The sequence below is a fragment of the Silene latifolia genome, chromosome 8 (assembly GCF_048544455.1).
Source record: "Silene latifolia isolate original U9 population chromosome 8, ASM4854445v1, whole genome shotgun sequence".
NCBI lineage: Eukaryota > Viridiplantae > Streptophyta > Magnoliopsida > Caryophyllales > Caryophyllaceae > Silene > Silene latifolia.
The window spans coordinates 6,808,661-6,831,447 of NC_133533.1; the positions used below are offsets into that span (position 1 = coordinate 6,808,661).

At 34.6% G+C, this 22,787-nt stretch overlaps 2 protein-coding genes, 1 long non-coding RNA gene and 1 other non-coding gene across 4 annotated transcripts; 3 read left to right on the plus strand and 1 right to left on the minus strand.

Annotated features, from left to right (window-relative positions):
• The first annotated feature begins 444 nt into the window (after positions 1-444).
• On the plus strand, positions 445-551 carry LOC141597693 (small nucleolar RNA R71). The gene has a single exon (XR_012522914.1). It is a non-coding gene; the product is annotated as a small nucleolar RNA R71 (small nucleolar RNA).
• A 5,697-nt stretch (positions 552-6,248) lies between these two features.
• Positions 6,249-7,854, plus strand: LOC141594041 (uncharacterized). Its single transcript, XR_012521986.1, has 2 exons — positions 6,249-7,451; positions 7,604-7,854. It is a non-coding gene; the product is annotated as an uncharacterized LOC141594041 (long non-coding RNA).
• A 3,466-nt stretch (positions 7,855-11,320) lies between these two features.
• Positions 11,321-11,710, plus strand: LOC141594530 (protein S40-2-like). Its single transcript, XM_074414541.1, has one exon. The coding sequence runs from the start codon at positions 11,321-11,323 to the stop codon at positions 11,708-11,710; it is 390 nt and encodes a 129-aa protein (XP_074270642.1).
• A 10,064-nt stretch (positions 11,711-21,774) lies between these two features.
• Positions 21,775-22,771, minus strand: LOC141594042 (protein S40-2-like). Its single transcript, XM_074414255.1, has one exon. The coding sequence runs from the start codon at positions 22,576-22,578 to the stop codon at positions 22,105-22,107; it is 474 nt and encodes a 157-aa protein (XP_074270356.1). The 5' UTR covers positions 22,579-22,771; the 3' UTR covers positions 21,775-22,104.
• Positions 22,772-22,787: the final 16 nt, after the last annotated feature.

A 22,787-nucleotide genomic window follows, 5' to 3' on the forward strand; every position in this document is an offset into this window, starting at 1 on the left:
TGGTTGTTGTTAAACGCTTGCTTGGCCGGACTAGACTCCCATATCCCGTTCACTTGCTCCATACAATTGCCATCTCCAACCACCAAAGGACACTCATTGGGTGGGTGTCCTTGGTCTCCACAAAGCTCACAACTATAGACTTGGTTCCTCATAGAAGAATTGCTAGATGTCTTGCTTGAGCTCATCAAGGCTACTTGTTGCTTAAGCTCTTCTATCATCTCTTTCACTTCCACATTGTTGGCCGATTCGACCGTTGACTTCCCCTTTCTCTTGTGCCTATCATTGTTCCAATGAAAGGTGCGAGAAGCCATTTCTTCGATAAGCTCTTTCGCCGTCTTGTGATCTATCTTATCCAAAGCTCCCTTCCCCGAGCCGGAATCAAGGTTCATCTTCATATCATTGTTTAACCCTTCATAGAAATTGTTGATGAGCTCATCATCTCCAATACCGTGGTGAGGACATAGCCTTTGGAGGCCCTTGTACCTCTCCCATGCTTCATAAAGGGTCTCATCTTCTTGTTGGGTGAACCCTTGGAGCTCACTCTTGATTCTTGCGGTTCGTTGGGGTGGGAAATACTTGTTGAGAAAAGCCTTAGAGACATCATCCCAAGTCCGAAGAGAGTCGGGTTCACAACTTTTAAGCCATTCCTTGGCACTTCCCCTCAAAGAGTAAGGGAAAAGCCTAAGACGTACGGCATCTTCCGTGACTCCATTGGCCTTGAACATGTCACAACTATCCAAGAACTCGTTGAGATGCTCGTTGGGGTTTTCGGTGGCTCCCCCTCCGAATTGATTCCCTTGGACAAGTTGTAGCAAGGTGGCTTTCACATCAAAATTGTTGGCTTGAATGGGTGGCTTCACAATACTTGGATTCACCACCTTTTTCGGAGCCAAGTTATCTCTCATTGGAACCGCGGCCATTGTTACTTCCGTTTCCGGTGTTGCAAAAGGATTTTCGAAAGTTTCAAAGACCCGTGGTCCTTCTTGAAGGTTCTCAATTACTGGATTTTCTTGAGGAATCGGTGTTTCTATAAGCCCTCTTCTACGGAGTGAATTTAGTCTTCTCGCGGTTGCTTCGATCTCGTGGTCAATCGGTCTAATTGGTTGACCTCTTCGATTTCTTCTTCTCATGCAAGAAGTCCTACACACTCAAGAGAGAGATTAGTAACCAAAGACTTAGTCTAAACAAGAATGAAAACAATTAATATCTAGCCGAACTCCCCGGCAACGGCGCCAAAAACTTGATGGTATCAAGCTATACCTCGCAAGTGCACGATTTTATCGTTGTACACTATTAAGGGTCGATCCCACAAGGAGTTGAAAAGATTACTAATTGTTCTAATCCTATCGTTTAGCTAAGTCAACAATAAGGGATGAAGGTTATACTAGGGCAACTAACAACAAGGTAAATCAAATTAAATAAAGAAATAAGAGAAAGAGCTAGACAAAATAAATAGATGGAAATCAAATAATTTAAAAGCGTAAGACTCGGTTCTCCCCAAACAATTCGTAATTCCACACAATCAAATCTCTAGGCTAATCACAAGGGTAGTTAGGTGAGGAGGTGACGACTCTAATTCGCCTAAGACCCCCCCCTCTCGGGTTCGAAATAGGACACTAGTGCTACCCACCAACCCCCCTCTCGGGTTCGAAGGTCGGAATCCCTAACTCAATACCCGACTACCCCAAAAACATGCATTATTCCCAAGGTAGTCCAATATTTGCTAAGGTCATTAAGCCCCGTCAATTCCCGGGTCATCCCACTCCCTCTCTCGAGGGTCGATTTCAAACGCTAGATTAGAGGTGTTCTACCCCGGTTCTCCCTTTCGGTCTCAACCAAGGTCAACAATAGGGTCAAATCATGGGTATCCAAATCACAACCTAACCAACTCTCGTTGGTGGTCAAGGGTCGTAAGTCAACACTACCCAAAAGTCAACCCATAAACCAAGTCAATCCTCTAACCTACCCTCACCAATTTCCCCAAATAATTAGCCTTTAAGAAATTCAATTAATGGAATTACTCATGTTGGGTCAAACCGAGCCCTAGTGGAGGACTACTCACTAATCATGATCCTAATTGCAAAATAAACAATAAAGATGGAAACTTTGGTCACAAACATGGTGGGAAGATGAAATTCACTACTAAACATGCAACAATCTAACAATGGGTGAAAGGAAAGATGATTTAATCTAATAATGAGAGTGATTAAACCTAAAGACACAATCTTTAACCAAATCAACTCAAAGATTAAGTCTTTGAGGACAACTACCCAAGGATGAACAAAAGAAAGAGAAACAAGGGAAAGATCAACAATGAAAAGATGAACAATGATGAAATTAACAACAACAAACAAACAACACCAACAATCTTAACATAAACAATCAAACAAACATAAAAGAAGAACAAAATGTAAACAAATGAAAATAGGGAGAGAATTAATACCAACAAAATAGTGAAAGAGGAATTTGGATAGAAATAATAAAGAAGGAAATCCTTCAATCTTCTTACAAACCCAAATTCAATCACTAATTGATTGAAGAACTAGCTTAATTAGGGAATGATTAGTGAAATAATTAACAAGGTTTCAAACTTGGAAAAGGAAATAATTCAGATCTAGGGTTGTGTGTACAAAAGGGTTTAAGAGGGGGTATTTATAGGCTTGTACAAAATTAGGAAGAAAAGAGGAAGAAAAGCCCAAATCCCGTCTTCTTTGTGTTTTCTTAGGTCCACCCGGCACGGTGGTCTTACCGGTAAAAACGTGCAAGGTTTAAAAATAGCTGGCATTTGTGTTTTTGCGGTGGGCGATTCTTCGGCTGCCGCAAAACACACTCTTCAGACTTCTTCTTCTTCTTCATGGTGCGTAATCTTGGGTTGACCGGCTGCCGGTGCTCTACCGGCAAGCGAGGCCAAGCTTGTTTTTCACCAAAATCTTCAATTAATTCCATTTGTTGTGCTTTACCGGTGGACCGGTTCGGCCTGCCGAAAGCAAAGCACATTCCTCGCCTTTTCTTCAAAATCTTAAGTGATTCTCTGGGGTGTGTTTTGCCGGTGGCAGACCATTCACGGTCTCAAGCAAAACACACTCTTCACCATTTATTCCCCTCTTCTTCATGTAAAGGCAATGGGGTGCCTTTCTTGCCCCAGTTTCTCCATACTTAGGTCGTTTCCTACAAAAGGACACACGCGGTAACAAGTACGGGTATTGGGCACAATATGCAAGGAAAAACACCTGAAACCGACTCGATAAGAGTCGGTATGCATAAAAGAAAGAGGGAATTAGAGGTAAATTAATCGTATATCACTCGCCACTTCGAACGACTATGCGGGTATCTGTTATTAGGCTAGGATCTGTCTTGGGCCTTATTAGGTCATTCTGTATTAGGTCTTAAGGAGTGCTCCCTCCGTCCCGGTCATTTGTTGTCCTTTGATTTTGGCACAAAGACCAAGGAAATAGGAGGAGGCCAATTATTAAGTGACAAGTGGACTAAATTGGGTGTGAAGGATCAAATTGCTCTTCAAATGCATTCCTAAAATAGAAAGGACAACAATTGACTGAGACACTCTAAAAAGGAAAAGGACAACAAATGACCGGAACGGAGGGAGTATTATATAAACTCTTTAAGCCTCTTCATAGCATTCATGTTTATCATACCTTCTGAATCTGTACGTAATTTGAAAACTCCTTACACATTAATAACTTGATCTCTCCCTTCTGCCTTGTGGACATAGCTAACACATCGTTAGTGAATCACGTAAATCTGTGTGTTGCTTTTTTTATTGTTTTTATTTGTCTTTCTTGCTTCTGTTGTAACAAATAGTTTTTATATTTAGTTAGTTGTGAGAGTGCGGTACCGAGACTTGTTATTGTTATTCCGTGTACATACCTAAGAGAACATCTTGATTCATCAATGATTAATTTGCAAAAAAGACATTTAATTTCCCAATAAGATGTCTTGTCCTAACCTTTCTTATGGAATACTCCCTTGCTGTCAATTATAAATTGACAATTACTCAAAAATAATGCAAAGATTGCTTTCTAGTGCATGCAAGAGTACAAATCAAATTAATTAGTAGACTTATTATATATTTCTTGACGTAATATGATAACAATTGCACAAGTGCACAACATTTACTTTCTTCTTTTAACCCTATGTTTGCGGCAAACCCAGCTAGTCTTCTTTTGTTTTAGATCTTTTTTTAGCATAAGGTGCCCCACCAAGTAGCAAATCATATACTTAATTGAGCATTGTTAATACTTATAAGTAAACAACAATTATTGGCTTCGATTTGGATTTAGTAAGAGCCCAATGATGAACTTAGGGAAGCTAACAGAAGCGCTCGTATCTACTGACCAAGAAAAAGTCAAAATGCAAGAATCAACGTCATAAAATACTTGGAAAATTTTATGAGTATCTTAGAGAAGTTCATCTTAACATGTAATAACTTTTTCGACCATTATTTGGTTATATCTTTTTTACGAAATGTATAAGAATAACATTCTAAAACGTTATAAAAATTATAAAACTTATGAAGTACATTTGGTGTATTATATCATCTTACACCATAATTAATGAGAATGCACTATTTTTAATTCACTTAAACCATGTTTTGTCAAGCATCATGATGATGAAATGTATATACTGTCAATTCTAGTTTTTACATTGGTTGGAGAGTACGGTGACATAATACAATCTCACAATTTATCAGTTATTACATCAATAAATCAAAAATTGTTAAGAAATAAAAATATTATTGTATTATATAAGTATCTCTCTTGGCTAATCTTTATCATTTTCATAGTCATATTACTCATATCAATTAGTCTTGTTATAGACAGGTATATCCGTCTATTACTATAAACAGGTCAAATACAATGAAAATGGTGACATTTTTTGCCTCCACCGCCCTACTTATTGTTTGTCCTATTAAAAAAGTGGTATTGTATTTAACCCGTCTCATACTCATGAGAATTTGTGTACTCATATAGCCCGTTTTAAGTGAATGTATGTATCATATATAACATGTTACTCCAACTTAGCATTTAATTCGAAATAATATTCTCTGAACAAAGTTCCCAAAATAACTTGTAACTTATGCTAAATATCTACAAAGTCAGTATCTTTCCATTAATTGGATATTTGCATGGCTGTGTCCACATACATTTGTTTGTTGAGCACATAATTCCAAAGATACAACTTCTGGGCTCACTAACAAAATACAAACTAACAAAAGTAGCTCAAGTAGAAAAGATCTTAACTAATAAAAGATAGATATTTTTTTTTTTGGCAATATGCTAAATCGCGAGTATACGTGATAATCTGCAAATCACGTATACGAGATCAACCACCTTTTGTAAAGGATGGTAGGTTTGAAATCTAGAAAACATAGTCTTAGTCTAAATACCCATACGAGATTGCTCTTGATGGGTTTGAACTTGAGACTCTGGAAAATCTCACTCAAGTTTTAACCTAAAACTCCACCACCCTTTCGGATCAACTAGCAAGACTTGTAATTTGAGTTCTAAATAAGTTAGAACCCGAGCAATATTAAATGAGCTTATGTTGAGTCACACCTAATGGTTTGGCTCATCATATAATTACTCAAGACTAATTATAAGGCTAGTGTTGCTAATAATGATTTGGCACAACAAACTTTCCTAATCCCGATTAGGATTTTCCTTCCACTAGCAGAAAAATGTCATACAATTCCAAAAATAACCTATTATGAAGCAGTAAGTATGTAGATTAGACAACCAGTTGTATTAGTTGTATAGAAAAGAACCCGAGCATTATAATGTGTTTACGTGAGCTTAGACCTATAGATTATGAGCTTTGTTTAAAAGAATCTGAGTTCCATTATAAAAATATTGAACTTAAAAAATTATAATAAAACTCAAAATAATATATAAGCTCAATTCGATTTTAATTTTTGACATTAAAAAATGAAAATATAAATAAAAAATTATAAGAGCTCGAAAAAAATACACATAAGTGTTAATAATATGAAGTCAACAGACTTGCAAAGTCATACGAGCAACAAACTCTAGTATTTAGGCACATGCTTATTATCCTTTGTACTTGCTTTTATCCTTTGTACTTCAGTCAAATATTGTTGTAACCTATCCTAGTTTATAGGCTTTAGTTAGCATATGTTTAGCTAGTTCTTAGCTGTTAGTTTCTCTCTTTATATTGTATATATACCAACGTATGTACTCAGTTTTCATTATCAAATAATATACATTCAACCTTCTTCTTTACATGGTATCAAGATCCTTTTTCGATCCAACCAAACTACGCTTTCTTCAACCTTGCTCTCGTTCTCCTCATGGCATCCAACAACAACATGATCCCAAACACTCATGAACCCACCAAACCCCTTGTTTCCCTGTCATTCCCGACCTGCACAAAACTGACCGCACTCAATTACCGCACCTGGCAATTCCAAATAACCAGGCTCCTTCACGGCTACGAACTGTTTTCGTACCTTGATGGAACCACCCCTGCTCCGGCCCAAACCATTATCCCTGCCCCAACTGACGCCAAACCAAACCCGGACCCTATTCCCAACCCTGCCTACCACACATGGTTTCGTCAAGATCAACTAATCCTTGGCGCCTTAGCCGGGACTCTTGATGATTCCGTCTCCTCCATAATACTTGATGCCACTACCTCACACGAGGCCTGGCAAACTCTAGCTAAAACTTACGCCAACCCATCCCGTGGCCACATCCTTCAACTTAAGGACCGTCTCCGTCACACAACCCTAGGTGACAAAACCATATCCGAGTATATGCTCTCCATCAAGGCATGTACTACTCAACTTGCACACCTCGGGAAACCCATGGATTCCGAGGACATAACCACTCACATAATTAACGGTCTTGACCAAAAACGTTACAAGTCTGTTATAGATGCCGTCCGTGCTAGGGACGGACCCATTAGCTTCGAAGTTCTTCATGAAAAATTAATTCAGGAAGAACTCATCACCAAAAACCAACCACTGGACACCACTCCCTTCACCCCATCGGCCCATGCAGCCGTGACCCGTCCCTACCACAACAACCAGTCCCGCGCCTACAACCAACCCACTGCCCAACCACAACAAAACCGCCAACCCTATTACAATAACACTTACACCCGTGACAATCAACCCAAACCCTTTAAGGGTAAATGCCAATTTTGTCGATCCACTGGTCATGTTATAAGCAGCTGCCCCGACTTTAAACGTGAGTATCCCAACGTCACCTTTCCACCACCACCCACTCGGCAGAACCGTCCATATGCCCATACCGCCACCGTCTCGAACCCGTCACCCTCTTCTCACCTTATTGACAGTGGTGCTTCTCACCATGTCACTAATGATCTCCAAACTCTCTCCCTTCACCAACCCTATGACGGACCCGATGATTTGATAATTGGTGATGGTACATCTCTTCCAATAACTCATACTGGTTCTTACTCTATTTCTACTCCTACACATACACTTGTTTTTAATAACGTTCTTGTCGTTCCCACTATTTCCCAAAATTTAATTTCCGTATCTCAATTTTGCACTGATAATAATGCCATCGCTCTTTTCTCACATAATTCTTTTTGTTTTAAGGAAATTACGACGGGGGCGAATCTTCTTCAAGGGTCGTTCCTTGATGGCTCATACCTTTGGCATCCACCACCACGGCCTAAAGCTCACACGGCCGTCTCCTCCAACAGCAGCTTGTGGCACAACCGTCTAGGGCACCCCTCATTAGCTACTCTTAAGTTCTTAAATTCTCAGTTTAACTTTCGTCTTTCCAATTTTTCGCATTGTAATTCATGCTTAATCAATAAAAGTCACAAGCTCCCCTTTTCTGCTTCCACCTTGACATCACACGAACCACTGGATTTAATTTTTTCCGACGTTTGGTGCTCGCCTGTCCCGTCTTATGACTCATTTAAATATTACATCATATTTGTCGATCACTTCTCCCATTATTTTTGGTTATACCCGCTCAAACAAAAATCCGATTCATTAGTCACATTTAATCGTTTCAAAGCAATAATAGAAAACTACTTTAAAAAACCCATTAAACAATTCTACTCCGACAATGGAGGCGAATACAAAAAAATGACCCCCACGCTCCTTGACACGGGTATCAACCATCTCACTTCTCCACCTCACACACCCGAACACAACGGTTTTGCTGAGAGACGGCACCGTCACATAGTTGAAACCGGTCTCGCTCTCCTCACTCAAGCGCAAATGCCTCTCAAATATTGGTCTCTTGCGTTTTCTACAGCTGCATACCTGATAAATAGATTACCTTCATCCACCATTAATAACCAATCACCTTACAAAATTATCTTTCATCAGCATCCCAATTATCAAAAACTTCGTCCTTTCGGGTGCTTATGTTACCCTTGGCTTCGTCCATATACTCACCACAAACTTGAACCCAAATCTCACCCTTGCGTGTTTGTTGGATACTCCACCACCCAAAGCGCATACTTGTGTTTAGAACCTGTTTCCAATCGTCTCTATACCTCCAGGCATGTAAGCTCAGTTAGATTGATTAAGGTTATACAATACTCTTGTACAACCAGTTGTATAATAGTATTTGTGTATTATGAAGTGTTTATTGCATAACCTCAAATGAAGAGGTTACAAATTAAATAGCAATACAATTATTGGTGACAACATAGAACTACCTTGTCTTGTAATATACGGAGTATTACATATTGAATATTCTAAGCCTAGCCTTGGACTCATCCCTTTTAAGTATGTATCTTCTAATAAATCCAAATAAATGGTACATTAGCTTTATATATATGCTTCTTTTTTAAGTACGAGCTTGTTAAAGGTATATATTCCCTCCGATCAGTGGCGGAGCCAGGAATGTAAGTCAGCGGGGTGAAAATTTTTCAGTGGGGGCGAAACGGTAATATTATAAGGGAGCCTAAAAAAAATTCGAAAATTATAACCAAAAAATTCGAAATTTTCAAACACCAGCGGGGGCGACCGCCCCTGCTAGCCCCTCCCTGGCTCCACCAGGAGTACTTTTTATCCTTTAATTTCCGTTAAGCGATCAAGAGATCGCAGATCAAGTGTGTTTGTATTAGCGTAAGGTTGATTGACATGTCATACTACACTATCTTAGAGTTTCACATCATTTATAATTGTTCATCTAAATTACATGATTATTTCTCAATTTCGACCAGTTCACGTGTGAAATTAACGTTTCGTACTATGAGATAAGGATTACATTAATATTATATGATTTGAATTATTTTTTGAAGTTGGACCCTACTCCTAATTCAACCAATCCAAAACAATGTATTATCAAAGATGACCTTAACACTTAATTGCCAACAAGGACCCATGGACCATTAAGAACAAAACTTAGCTAGATATATGAGGACACAATAGATGACAAATGGCTCCTTCTAAGTAGCTCAACATCAATTTTTTTACTAGAAATAGTTGGAAGTAATTGGGAAGTGTCACACCAGAGACACATTGAAAGCACCAATAGAATATGCCAAATTGCCAAGTAATATGTGAAATGAAGCCAATACTACCCACATGAATAAACAAACAATCCGGGGTCCGCAAGTAATGGGTAGATTATGACACCCTCATAATAATAATGATAGTGTACTCATCACTCAACTATCCCATTTTACCCAATCAACCATCTTATCATGGATTTTATTCCTATTTTTTAACCATTTAAATAACAATAATACCCCTCCAATTCACAATATACCTCCCATTTTATTTTGGCACAAAAATTAAGGAAACACACTACTCCACCACATAATTAAATTTGGATCACACAAATACACTACCCCACCATACAATTAAATTTGGACCACACAAACACTTACCAAAAAAGGAAATAGGGAGGTTATTGTGAATAACCGAAAAAGGAAATAGGGAGGTTTATTGTGAATTGGAGGGAGTAATTATTAGAGTTATTTAACATTAATACTTGTTAAGCAACCATTTAAACTAAAAGTTTAACCTGATAGTTGGAGTATCAAGATCAAATTTATACTCTAATACCGCCCCTTTATACGAATGCCCTTTGGGCTTGAAATCTGGATGCTGATGGTTGGAGACCTAAGATCAGATTTATACTCTAACACGTCCCCCTTCACACAAATGCCCTTTGGACTTGAAGTGTGGATACAACTGCAAGACTCATCATATTTGATACTAATATTCCACTTTATACTTGAGGGGAGTGAGATTCGAACCCGTGACCTTTTGGTCACACAGGCTCTGATACTATGTCAAGAAACAATCTCAACAAAAAAACTTAAGCCAATGGTTGAAGTCCTAATATCAATTTTATAAACAATATTCCAAACTACTGACGGTCTTCTCAAAATACTCCACACTTTAATTTAACTCACAATAAACCATACAATTGACCCATCTTCTCATATTACACCGGATAACCGGCTACCTCTTTATCCCACTTATTCTCATTACTAACTTACCAATGACACACCCAACCCATATTTGTCAAATCTCCTCACCATAACCGCCACCGTCCACCACAATCACAACCACCAACACCCTATTTAATAAAGTTTATCTCATCTATCTAAATAATGGACTCTCCATTTTTGAATATATAACGTACATGTTTTTTGAGGTAATTCTACTTTAATTTTGTCAAAAATATTATCGTCCAAAAATTATAAAAATTATATCATTAAATTTTTTATGAAAAGAGCTTTTATATAAATATACATACATTTCATGATATTTTTGTTTATATTTTAAGATATACTCCCTCTCATCCAGACCAAAGGTTACTGTTGCTTTATCACACTTGTCGAGGCACGTTTTGTAACGTGCATATCTTTAGTTACACATTGTTAAAAATTATAAAAATTTGATATTCTTATAGCATTCATGACGATAAATCAAACAAGATCTCACATGACTATATTTTGTCTTATAGATTATGAATAATATCAAAGATTCTCTACGACCATGAATAGTAGCAAAACTGTAATTTTTGGTCTGGATGGGAGGGAGTATTGAAAATAAAATGGAATGTCTCGAAAAATGATAATGACTTATATAAAAAAAACAAAAGAAATTAATATTTAATCCGTCTTAACTATAAAACGAATACTTCTTCTGGAGAGAGACTAAGTACATTCACAAATTTGTGTTTAAATAATATGCTCATTAATATACTCAATAATATTCCCACCTATAAATACCCCATCTACTCCTCTTCATTTCTCACACATTTTCAACCCAAACCCACCAAGAAAAACTCCATAAAATCCTTAAACACAAAAACACATAAATTCAATTACAATGGAATTTCAAGAATCAGATATTATGTTCTCAAATGAATACTCATCTTCTAATCAAATTAACCCAATTGGGTATTATAACTCGGTTACGACCTCAAAACGAGGTCGTAACCGAGTTACTAAAAAGCAAAATGAAGGGCAAAGGAGCCCAACTGTTCCATTGAACATCCCTGGGAGCTCTTCTTCATCACCCTCTTCATCTTTTCGTTACGATGGTCACGGGTTCGATTCCTTTAGCGATGATTTTCTTGATGATAATGAATTAGTTCCACCTCATGTTATTGTGGATCGAAGATCAAGTGGTTCTAACATGAATGGTAAAGGGAAGAAGAAGAATTTAATTCATTTCAGGAATTCTGTTCTTAAATTGACTGGTTTTCTTGAATCTTAGCATTTAAGTTTTTTGGGATTTTTTTTTTTGGGTATTTATTATTAATTAATGTATTTTCCTGCAAAATGAGGAAAGGTTATTTTTTTTGTTTAGTATTTGTAGTTTATTGAAAGGTAAGACGGTCTCATAGAAGAATTTGTGTTACTGAAAACGGGATAAAGAAAATAGAAAAAAGAGAGATTGATATGTAATTGTATTTTGTTAGATTATATATACTCAAATACAAATGTTTAAGAGTACCAATTTGGGCGGATTTTCTTATTTTCCGTAATTTATTATTTATATACTTGTCCGTTTTAATTATTTGTTTACTTTTTATTGTTTGTGACAGATATTTTAATTGAAATAAATGACGAATAAGAAGCACTTCATTTTACTAATGTACAAAGTACAATCTATCTTATGAACATCTACCTAGTATAAAAGTTGGGTTCTTTCTTGGATTTCTATTGGTTGCTTAAATTCAGCAGTGGTGGGGCCCAACAAAATTTTGGTGAATTAATTACTCTCTCTCCACATTTGCTGATATTTTCGTGTTTAATTTCCGTCTTGAAGAATAGTTGTTATTTATTCCGTGTAAATATTCTACCGACTAAAAAAAATCTACATACAAAATCTATTTACAAAACAAAATTACAATAAATTTCTATGATAGCTTGACAAAAGATTAGAAATTACAAGTTATGTCGACCCCTACCAAAATTTCATGAATTAATCGCTCTCAGAAATAGAGAAATTCATATATTTGGTGTTAATCGGTCTAAATAACGTCTAATGATTAATTTCTTTGATATAAAAACGATATTTAAAATCTAAAATCGAAAAATTAAATAAAATTACATTATTACGAAATAAAATATTACAAATTACATAAATAAAATCTAAAAATCATAAAGTAAATTAGAGACAGATGAATACAAATTACAATCCGTTTTATTCATCAAATGTTGGACGACCTTTGCTTCCATTTTGTTTTGCTTGACATCAAGACGAGAAAAAAAAACACAATAATGTAAAAAATAATTAAAAAAAAACAAATAATTTAAACAAAAATGAAAAAATATAAAAGATCTCTGAGATCGGTATCATACCACTCATCATCGAGATTTAATGAAAACTCGGTAACAATAACTAAATGCCGCCATACCACTTTTTGTGGGGTGACATTTTAGTTAGCTGCCAATAGTAATCATACCTACCTCAAGACTAAAAAAACTGAGTTCATTCACCCCCATTCATCATCGATATCGAACCTTTATAAAATCTCAGAATGTCCACAACTGTAACACAATAAGAATCGGAATATTAATATTAATACTGTAGTTCATTGAAAATACATACAAAATAATGATATTAATTATTAACATTAATTATTAATTATATTTAAGTAAATTAATTAATTAAATTAAAATTACAGATTATCAAATAACTTCCCACACATCATACCACATTACCACTACTACATCCACAATCCACAATCTGCCATTATCAATTAACTCCCCCACACTACCCAAAACCCGTATTTAACTCCCTCCATATAATCATCAAACCTTTCAAGCCACTTATTTCCAAACAAACAACACATTAACAAAATACATTCAACAATGGAACAACCGACCCAAAAACGATTCTTTGAAATTCAAGAAGGAGACTTCAATGTATACATAAAAGCAAGGGTGATAAGGAAATGGAAAAAAGACGATTGGAACAATCAAGGAAAATGGTATTTTCATAAAGTTGAATTCTTATTGGTTGATGAAGAGAAAAATGTTATTCAAGGATTAATCACAAAATCACTTATTAAGAAATACGATGGAAGAATTCAAGAAGGGAAGACATACAAAATTGGTAGATTCCAAACAATTCGTAAAATAACAACTAATTAAAATTATAGTCAACATCAGCCAAAACTAAATTTATTAACATAATCGTCTCAGATTACTTAGTAAGAACATTCATATTGGTTCCAAAATAGAATTTATTAAAATAATGGTCTCAAATTAATTATGGTCTCAAATTAATTACAAGAGTAGAACTGATTCCGTAATTTAAACCCAGGAAAAATTCTAAATAATGCGCTGCAAAGGAAAAGACAAAAGTAAGCATCTCATAAGATTAAGTTTTAGATACATATCTTTCTATGCCTCGAAAATTATGTCAGAAGTAGATCTTTTTAGAATACTTGAGTCAATATCCCATAATATCATTATCATTATATATATATTTATAGGACAACCTGAAAAATCAATAAAAATAGTAATTAGATTGGCAAATTCCTTCAATTAAATTAGAGGGAACAAATTAAAAAAAAGATATGAAAATTAGTGTGACTTAACTTTTGTGAAAATATCCCAATCATCATTACTCCCTTTCATCTTTATGCTGTAGATGAGGCATTGAAATAAAAATACTTAGTATGGGTGAATCAGAATATTACATCAAATTTAAAAAAAATGAAATTCAACAATTGTTCAATGTAAATGACAGTAATTGTACTTATCTCAATAAGTGTAGACATACTCTGATTGCTTACCATTTGAAACAACCTAAGAGAAATAAAAACATAATCGTTAGAACAGAAGATTTAAAAATAATTAGACAAAATTGGGTCTGTTTTCAGATTCTTTAGGATTATGGTTTGGGTCAGTTTAAGTTTCAGTTCGCATATCTGGGTATTAAGTCGCTTGACTCGGGCATGGACTCGGGCATAGACTCGGTTGACTCGGGCATAGACTCGGGTTCAGACTCGGGTTCAGACTCGGGTTTAGACTCGGGTTTAGACTCGGGCTTCTTAGTCGGGTTGGTGATTTCAATATTTGGGGTTGAATTTCAACATTTGGGGTTGAATATCAACATTTGGGGTTGAATATCTGAGTTTCAAACCCAGAAATTAGTTATCAAATTGAGGTGAAGACAAGAACATTAACACAAAAATTATACAATGAACATGAAATAACAAATAAATCACATAAACTGAACATGCACAAAATTTTATTTGTTAATTCGAAAATGATAATCAAAAATCAATGATGACTTAACATCCTTGAGACGAAAAAAATCACAGAAATTCAATGTATACACAAATTTGAACAATTCGGATAAATTAACTTCCTTGAGACGAAAAAAATCAAAAATCATTATCAAACATGTCACAAAAATTAAGATCAACAAATTTGTCACAAATATAAACATCATAAACAAACCCTCATACAATATTCAATCATAATATTGAAATTAAAACGAAATATGGACAGATCTATGAAACCTTTAACAAAATTCAATCGAAAATTTGAAAAAACTATCAAGAAACATGATAAGTACAACAAAATCAACATGAAAAAAGGAATAGATAAACGAAAATGAAATTGACATACCGAATAAAGGGCAGAGACGACGGGAAAGCAACTGAGAAAGGCAGTAGACGACGGCAAAGAAACGATGATCACATGATTTTAATCGTTGATGATAAATCAGAGAGCGGCTCCATTTGAGGAGATTTATGAGAAATCAGAGAGAAGTGGAAGATGTGAGGTGAAAAATAGGGTAAGGGGTGATTATAGAGAGTGACGGCCGAAAAATAGGGTAAGGTGTAATGAGGGGTTGAACTGAGTATATATATAAGAGGATTTTAGTTAGGGTTTTATGGGATCGTGTAGATGGGCTGGTCATTATTTACACAGTTTAGGGTATTATTGGGCCGGCTCTTCTTACCAATATTGTTATTTATTGGGCTTTGTTTGTACTTAAAAAAAACAATGGGCCAACAAATTATCTGAAATTGGACCCGTCACTACACCTTGCACGGGACGTAGTAACAATCGTAATAACATATACGTCGAATATTCAATTGTGGATTTTTTAAATTGTCACGAGATTGCAAATTTAATCATGCTCATTTATATGGTTTCGTATCTAATTTTAGCGATTGTTACTACATCCCGTGCATTTTTTGCACGGGTATAACACTAGTTTTATTTTATTTTTTGCAAGTGTTAATTAAAAAACTGGATTTGAGTGTTCCAAATGAGTCAATATAGTTGTTGAATTGGTGATATTAGCTGAATTTTATTTTGCAAGTATTTAGATTGTTGTGAATTTTCCTTTTGTTATTGAATTGGTAATATTAGATTGATTATTATTTTTTAAATGAAACGAGTTATATTTTCTCTTTAAAAAGATGAGTAATATTTATCGTTGTCATAAGTGTGCTTCTTCTTCCCTTTACCATAATATTGACCACTCATGATCAACGAGCTCTGAACACCTGCAGACTTGACAAAGCCGACTTAATTTAAATTACTGATTTGTATTGACCCAATTGAAACGGGAGAACAACCTAACCTAAAAACGATCCGAATTGAAATGACTTAAAAACAACTAATTTTCAACAAAAATTTTATAATTATGACTCGAATTGACCTTAAACCACCCAATTGACCTAACCCGGGGATAATTCGACCCAAAAAAAGCGCGCGAAACATAGACCGACCTGAATAACCCATTTACCGGGTCAAAATACTCTTTTAAGTGGGTTGATAAATCATATACTTTCCATCTCTTCTCTCATCCAAAAATAATTGGGCCCACATGACATCATAGGAAGAAGAAAAAGACGTTTCAACATTGAAAATGAAGTATTAGCTGTATTTCTCGTTAACTTGTGCGATCGAACATGGAAATTGGAAACATTCACAATTTGTAGATGATCTCTAGGGGAATTTATCACATATTCTTGATTCTTGAAATAAATACGGAGAATTGGATAAACATATTCTTTTGAGGGGTTTCGAAAGGTTTTAGTTTCAAGACGATAATATACACTATGCAATGTCATCACGTGATTAAGGGCGAAATTAAGATTTCAAATTGAGAATGAAAATTGTGAGAGATTACTGATTAGTACAATAATCTGAAACGAAACAACACAAAATGCAATGTCCAACTTAAATATGCATGGTTTCAGATTAATTTTTAGATATACATTCGATTGATCTAAGGATATATAGTGTATTTTAGGTTGAATGAGAAATATATGCACTAACCCAAGATCGAATAGTCAATCGAAAATGCACATATATCGAAATGACTATTAGAAAGACCCGATATCCAAGTATACATAAGATCAAGTAGGAGAGGTGTCAAAAGGCCAGGTCGGGCGGGTGGGATCTCACATGGGTTTGGGTTGGCTTGATCATCCCTAACTGCCGGGGGGTTCTTAAGTAGTCGAATCAGGGTTAGACTAGCTTAAGTCAAGCCCTAACCTAACCCATTGACGAGTTGGGGCTTGGGGGTGAGTTGGACTTGACAGGTCTGGTCAAAATATGCTTATTTTTCAATTACTTTTTTTTTCCATCTCAAAAACTCAAGAATAAGGTGGGGGCGAGTTGGGATTTGGGCGGGCCGAGTAAGTGTAGGATTAAGGTTAGTCGGGTCCGATTGGGAGCCGCTCAAACAAGTTGAGAGAAAGGGTGACCCGAGAAAGCGGGTCGGGTCAACCCATAATATTGACCACTCTATGCCGACTAGTAATTTGGAAACTTGACAAAAGTCTACGTAGTAATCTTGGAGCTTGACTTTGTAACTAAAATGTCAAAAAAATATTAATTCAACTTAGCCAAGTCACCAGGCCACCAAATTTACAAGTGTTGAACAAATCAGTAAGAAGCCAAATTATTTTAATTCGACCTCACCTTTTTTGTAGTTACGCGTTGCCAAATCATGAATCATTGATGTAATAATTTATGTAAAAATTAAACCAAGTCAACTATTTGATAATCAAACAAAATAAACCAAAATGACAACAAAGCCACGTGTGTGACTTAAAATTGCTTAGACAAAACATAACGCATGCTTAAATGTGATGGTTCAATTGGATTGTAGGGAAGATTAGAGAACGTTACTACTCGTACAGTCGTACGTGACATGCAAGATAGCCACAAATTGGAATTTATCATTACTTTAGTGTTAAATTTTCATGGTTGTAAATAGAGTATGTATTAATTCAATCATCTTCTAGTTGCGTGAAATGATTGTAATTTATTTGTGGGTCCGTTTAATATATTTTATAACTTATAAGGTACCACTTTCTTTTTTCACGTTTGCCAACACGTGTTTTACGCGCTAAATATCGTTAGCTACGTATTTGCAAAAATTATAAAAGTTAGATATTTTTAATGTCTTTCAGTAAAGATTTAATCAAACAAGATCCCACATGAATATATTTCCACTTACGTATCGAGAGAAAATCGAAATTGAATACACAATTGTGAATAGTGTACAAAAATCATATTGGTAGAGTGGAGTTGAATGGAGGAAGTATTCAATAGAGTGACATAAAATTCAATTCTATGGATTAGTTTCTTGTAACAATGTCTATTTATATAACTTACGACTTAGGTTATTGCTCGTAAATGTGGAGTTTATTGTTTAGAACTTTGGATACAACTCTTAGGAGTCTCAAGCTGAATCCAATTTTATGGGGATTATTAGTGTTTGCTGTTTTTTAGATTACAAGGTTGTCACCTTGACAAAACTGGTGATTATGTGCACATTTTGCAGACTATTATCATGTATGATCGGGGATTATCAATCTGGTGTAGACTAGATAAAAATATAGTTATTACGTGCTCCCTTGTCATAAAACAAATGTCCATGATAAATCGGGAAATAAGACTAGAACTCGACAATAGTGCACGCCAACTCAACCTGACCCAGCTGGCACTTTTAGGCCCACATTTTCCAGCTTGTCAAACCCACGTGCCAGCCCTACCATCCGCCCTTCCCCTACCTGTGTCGGGCCAAGGCCAAAGATTTCCGGCTCAGCCTGCCTTCTCGGTAAAAAATCAAAATAAAAATAAATTAACCTTATATGGGTCGAGCCCGTGTCAGATAATATGGAGCACAGCACAGCTTGACCCAGCTATTCTTTAGTGTTGTGCTCGTGCTACTAACTAGCAGCTAGCCCGACCCAACCCGCACCAATCTGGCCCAATGTACAAGTGTACAACCCTAAATAAGACTAAGGCCATGTTCTTTTGACTTAATTTCAGCTTGTTTAAGTTCAGTTAAGCTCTATTCAGTTGAGTTCAGCTTCAGTTCAGTTCATCTATTCACAAATTAACTCGATCTTACTCTAGTTCATCAGCTCATCTATTCAGAAATTAACTCTTATTTCACTTCAGCTCCATTAAGTCCATTTCAGTTCAATCCATTAAGTTCAGTTCAGTTCAACTATTTTCAACCGAAAAGAACAGGGCCTAACTCATCTAACTATATATACAAATTATCTATAGTGCTATATGGACTAAAGTATAATATCAAATTAAAACCGTCTCATATAGTATATTTAGGGAAATGATAATGTCACTATACTTTTTTTGTTAATGCGACAACAATATAAGCTAAGGCTGACATTTTACTATTTACTGTTTCACAAATATGAGTGACATTAGTAGTTTCGCAGTGGCCTTATGCCTTCTCTATAATTATGTTTCTTTAAAAGCTAGAAACATAACTAAAATAAAGGTCAAAGGGGCTAAGACTTTGTTCATTTGAACTAGTTCATTTTACAATAATTCAGCTCAGTTCAATCGCATTCAATAATTAATTCAGTTTAGATCAGTTTAATTTAGTTCATTTAATTGATTCCAATCTAAAAAAAACTTGAAACAAGTTGTATATGTCGGTGGTTCAGGTGGAATCCAAGAGCTCTTATTATTATTATTATTATTATTATTATTATACTTTATTGCTATTATTAACTAATAAAGACTATCTCTATTATTGCTATTATTATTATTATTATTATTATTATTATACTTTATTTATATCTTATTTATTTTTTATATATGTTTTTTTAATTAGTTTATATCCGACTAATAATACTAACCGAACTATGGCTATACACGCGTATACTCGATTACTCGGTATATTTTTTTGGTGTCAATTGTCAAACAAAGTAAATATGATGAAATTGTCAACCAAGATCAAATAAATTCGATCAAAATCTCAGCTCAATAAGTCAAATATTTGATGATAAAGACATTATGTTTTACTCTAGTATTTAGTCCAAAATTGCCTATATATCTCTCAACTGAATTATTCAATAATACAGATTAATTCAAGTAGTATTTAATTAAATTAAATAGACTTACTGTAAAGTTTACTATTCCGTAATAGTCAAGGAACGAATCTTCATCAACCATTGTCAACATTGACACATATTAATCATTAATGCAGGCAATGTGGATAAGTAGCAGATATAGCAGCTTCATTACTTGGTAAATAATTCTTATCTAAGACGGTAATATCTGTTGTAATCGTAAAAAGGGGCATATGAGTATGTTTTATTCAAATGAAAGTGCATTTCTATACGACTATACGAGTTTATCTCTATTTCATTTTTGTCGAAACAAGTTTAGACACGGTAAGATAATTCGAGTTGAGTCAGTTTTACCTGATTTATATTACATAGACAATTTATATATTTCAAATAATATGATCCTGTTCTCTTCTTCGAAGAACATAGTACTTCGAAGAGAACTAAAATAATACTAGTGTTGATCAATAAAATATTGAGCAATTATATGTTGAATTCATTGATATTGATGTTGTGTCATAATCAGTGTCTTTGCCGACGTAGATGTATTTGTGATTTTATATTCGTTCTGTGACAAAAGAAAATGATACCATTATTAACGAGATCAGATTTATAGTTTTTGAATTTGTTTTTTTGTGCTTAAAAAAACAAGCAAACCGCTTATTGCTTTATTTATATCATTTTATATCATATAATTAAAAACTAGTTTAGATCTCGCGCAATGAATACGTCGGTATTTATAGAGTTACTAATATAGACCTCATGCAATATATGCACGGTATTTATAGAGTTTTACTTTTTAGTGTATTCTTTATAGAATTTAAATTGACAATTCACTTATTTTTCCTATTTCTCCTTAATTTATTTTGATTAAAGAAATAAATAAAAGTTTAAATCGTAAGAAGTAATAAAATGAGTATTTTTTTGATTTTTTTTGTTTTTTTACCTTGAAATTAATGATGTTAATTTACAAATATTTACCAATATAACATATTTTTTAGCTCCAACTTCTTGTCATAAAAAGTCAATAAATTTTTATCAATAAGCTCTTTAAAAAAAAGAATTTCTTATCCTAAAAAAATCGGAGATAAATTTGTGCAGAATGTGACATATTAAATGTTATAAATATTTAAATACAAAAGATTACATCCACTTATAACTTATCATTTCCACACATATAATATATGCTAAAAATATCAAACACTATTATAGAAAATATTTTTAGGCGGGAAAAGTTGGAGTTTCGCCTATTTATTTAGTAAATAGGAGATTCTTAAATAAACTCGATACAACACATCCTTATGTACCTTAATCGATCGTTCTAATTTCATTTCCAAAGATTTTTGGACTGATAGAGCGATATATCACGAAATGTATGTATTCAAAATTCTTAAATAAACTCGATACACACATTCTTATGTACCTTAATCAATCGTTCTGATTTCATTTACAAAGATTTTTGGACTAATAGAGTAGCGATATGTCACGAAATGTATTCAAGTTTCTCTCATATACTCCAATAGACTATCGACTAATGACATGTCAACAAAGTTTCCGAAACAATGTTTTAACTGTTACGTACAAGTAGAAGATTTCATCCAAAATAGGAACTAAGTTTTATGAGAGTCTGTGTCTCTGTCATATACGAAAAACATGTTAAATAGACTTCTTTTACCTAATTGACGAACACAATAGCTCGGCTTTTTATCCCAAAGTGTCAATGAAATATTGCTATAATAGATCAATTAGTCTTGTTGAAGACGAGTCGGAGCAAGTGACATGTAATGTCACTCACAAAACGAATAGGGGGACAAGGTGGGGGCACCTCCATGTGCTTCCCTCTCTCCTCTATTTGGGTCATTTGTGAGAGAAAATGGTATCCGTCACTCCAAAGTGACGGATACGTGCCGTCACAAATGAGATTTTGTGATAATAGATTGACAAACAATAGATACATAATATAAGAAATCTAATTAAAAATTACATTCATTATATTTTTCAAGTTGACTCAACATTTTCAATGGAAAAAAACCCATCTAGGAAAACCCTTGAAACTTGTAGGAGTACAAACTTATCCTTACACTTACATTTTTTTTTTTGCCTTATAACAAAATAAAAATAACTCTAAATAATAATGGAAAACATAATTTCCTCAAAAATTCCCATAAAAAATTATGATTAAATTAAATTTTACTAGTTATTTTTCTTTAAAGAAAATCTCCCAATACCCCGTCTATTACAGGAGCCATTGAGACACTAAAATAACGTTATTTCTGTAATGTAATGTTGTCAATCATCATCTCTCAAGAAAACCAGTTAATCTAAGAATCGAATTCCTAACTTCACACAAATTTCTACCTTTAAGAGGACTAAAAGACCTTGCCATTTCTCCATTAAACCTTCTTTCAACTATCAAATGAGGAGGTATTCTACTCCATTGATCTTCATTATCATCGGAATAATCCTCATCAAATAACTCAGAACACTCCACGTCATCATCGTCGTCGTATCGAAAAGAGTTGTTCCCTAGTGGTATATTAATAGGCAAAGATGAGCTAATACTCCTCCTTTGCCTTTGTACCTTTGGAATACTCTTCTTACTCTTCAACATTATCAAACTTGACCCATTTGATGATTTCTTGTACCCCGGCCCATTTCGACCGTTATTGTTATTGTTATTGTTATCGTTATCGTCACTACTCTCCGTACTTTGATCGGAGGAATAGTCCGAAAACATAAAATCGGATTCTTGAAACTCATCAAAATCCATAATGCTATATGGAATGTTTTTTTTTTCAATATAAACCAAAAAATGATTTTTTTTCTCGGGATTTTGAGTCTGGTCGATTTTTGACAGGTCTAGTAAGGAAAAAGGGTAGATGGGTATATATGATTATATGAATTATGGATAAATGATGGGGGTATATATAAGGTGGTAGAAATAAAAAAAGGGTAAGGTGGAAGAAAATGATTGGATAA

Bases quoted from the DNA above. Each gene is read 5' to 3' on its own strand.
- LOC141594042 (XM_074414255.1), bottom strand. From the start codon at position 22,578: ATGGATTTTGATGAGTTTCAAGAATCCGATTTTATGTTTTCGGACTAT.
- LOC141594530 (XM_074414541.1), top strand. From the start codon at position 11,321: ATGGAATTTCAAGAATCAGATATTATGTTCTCAAATGAATACTCATCT.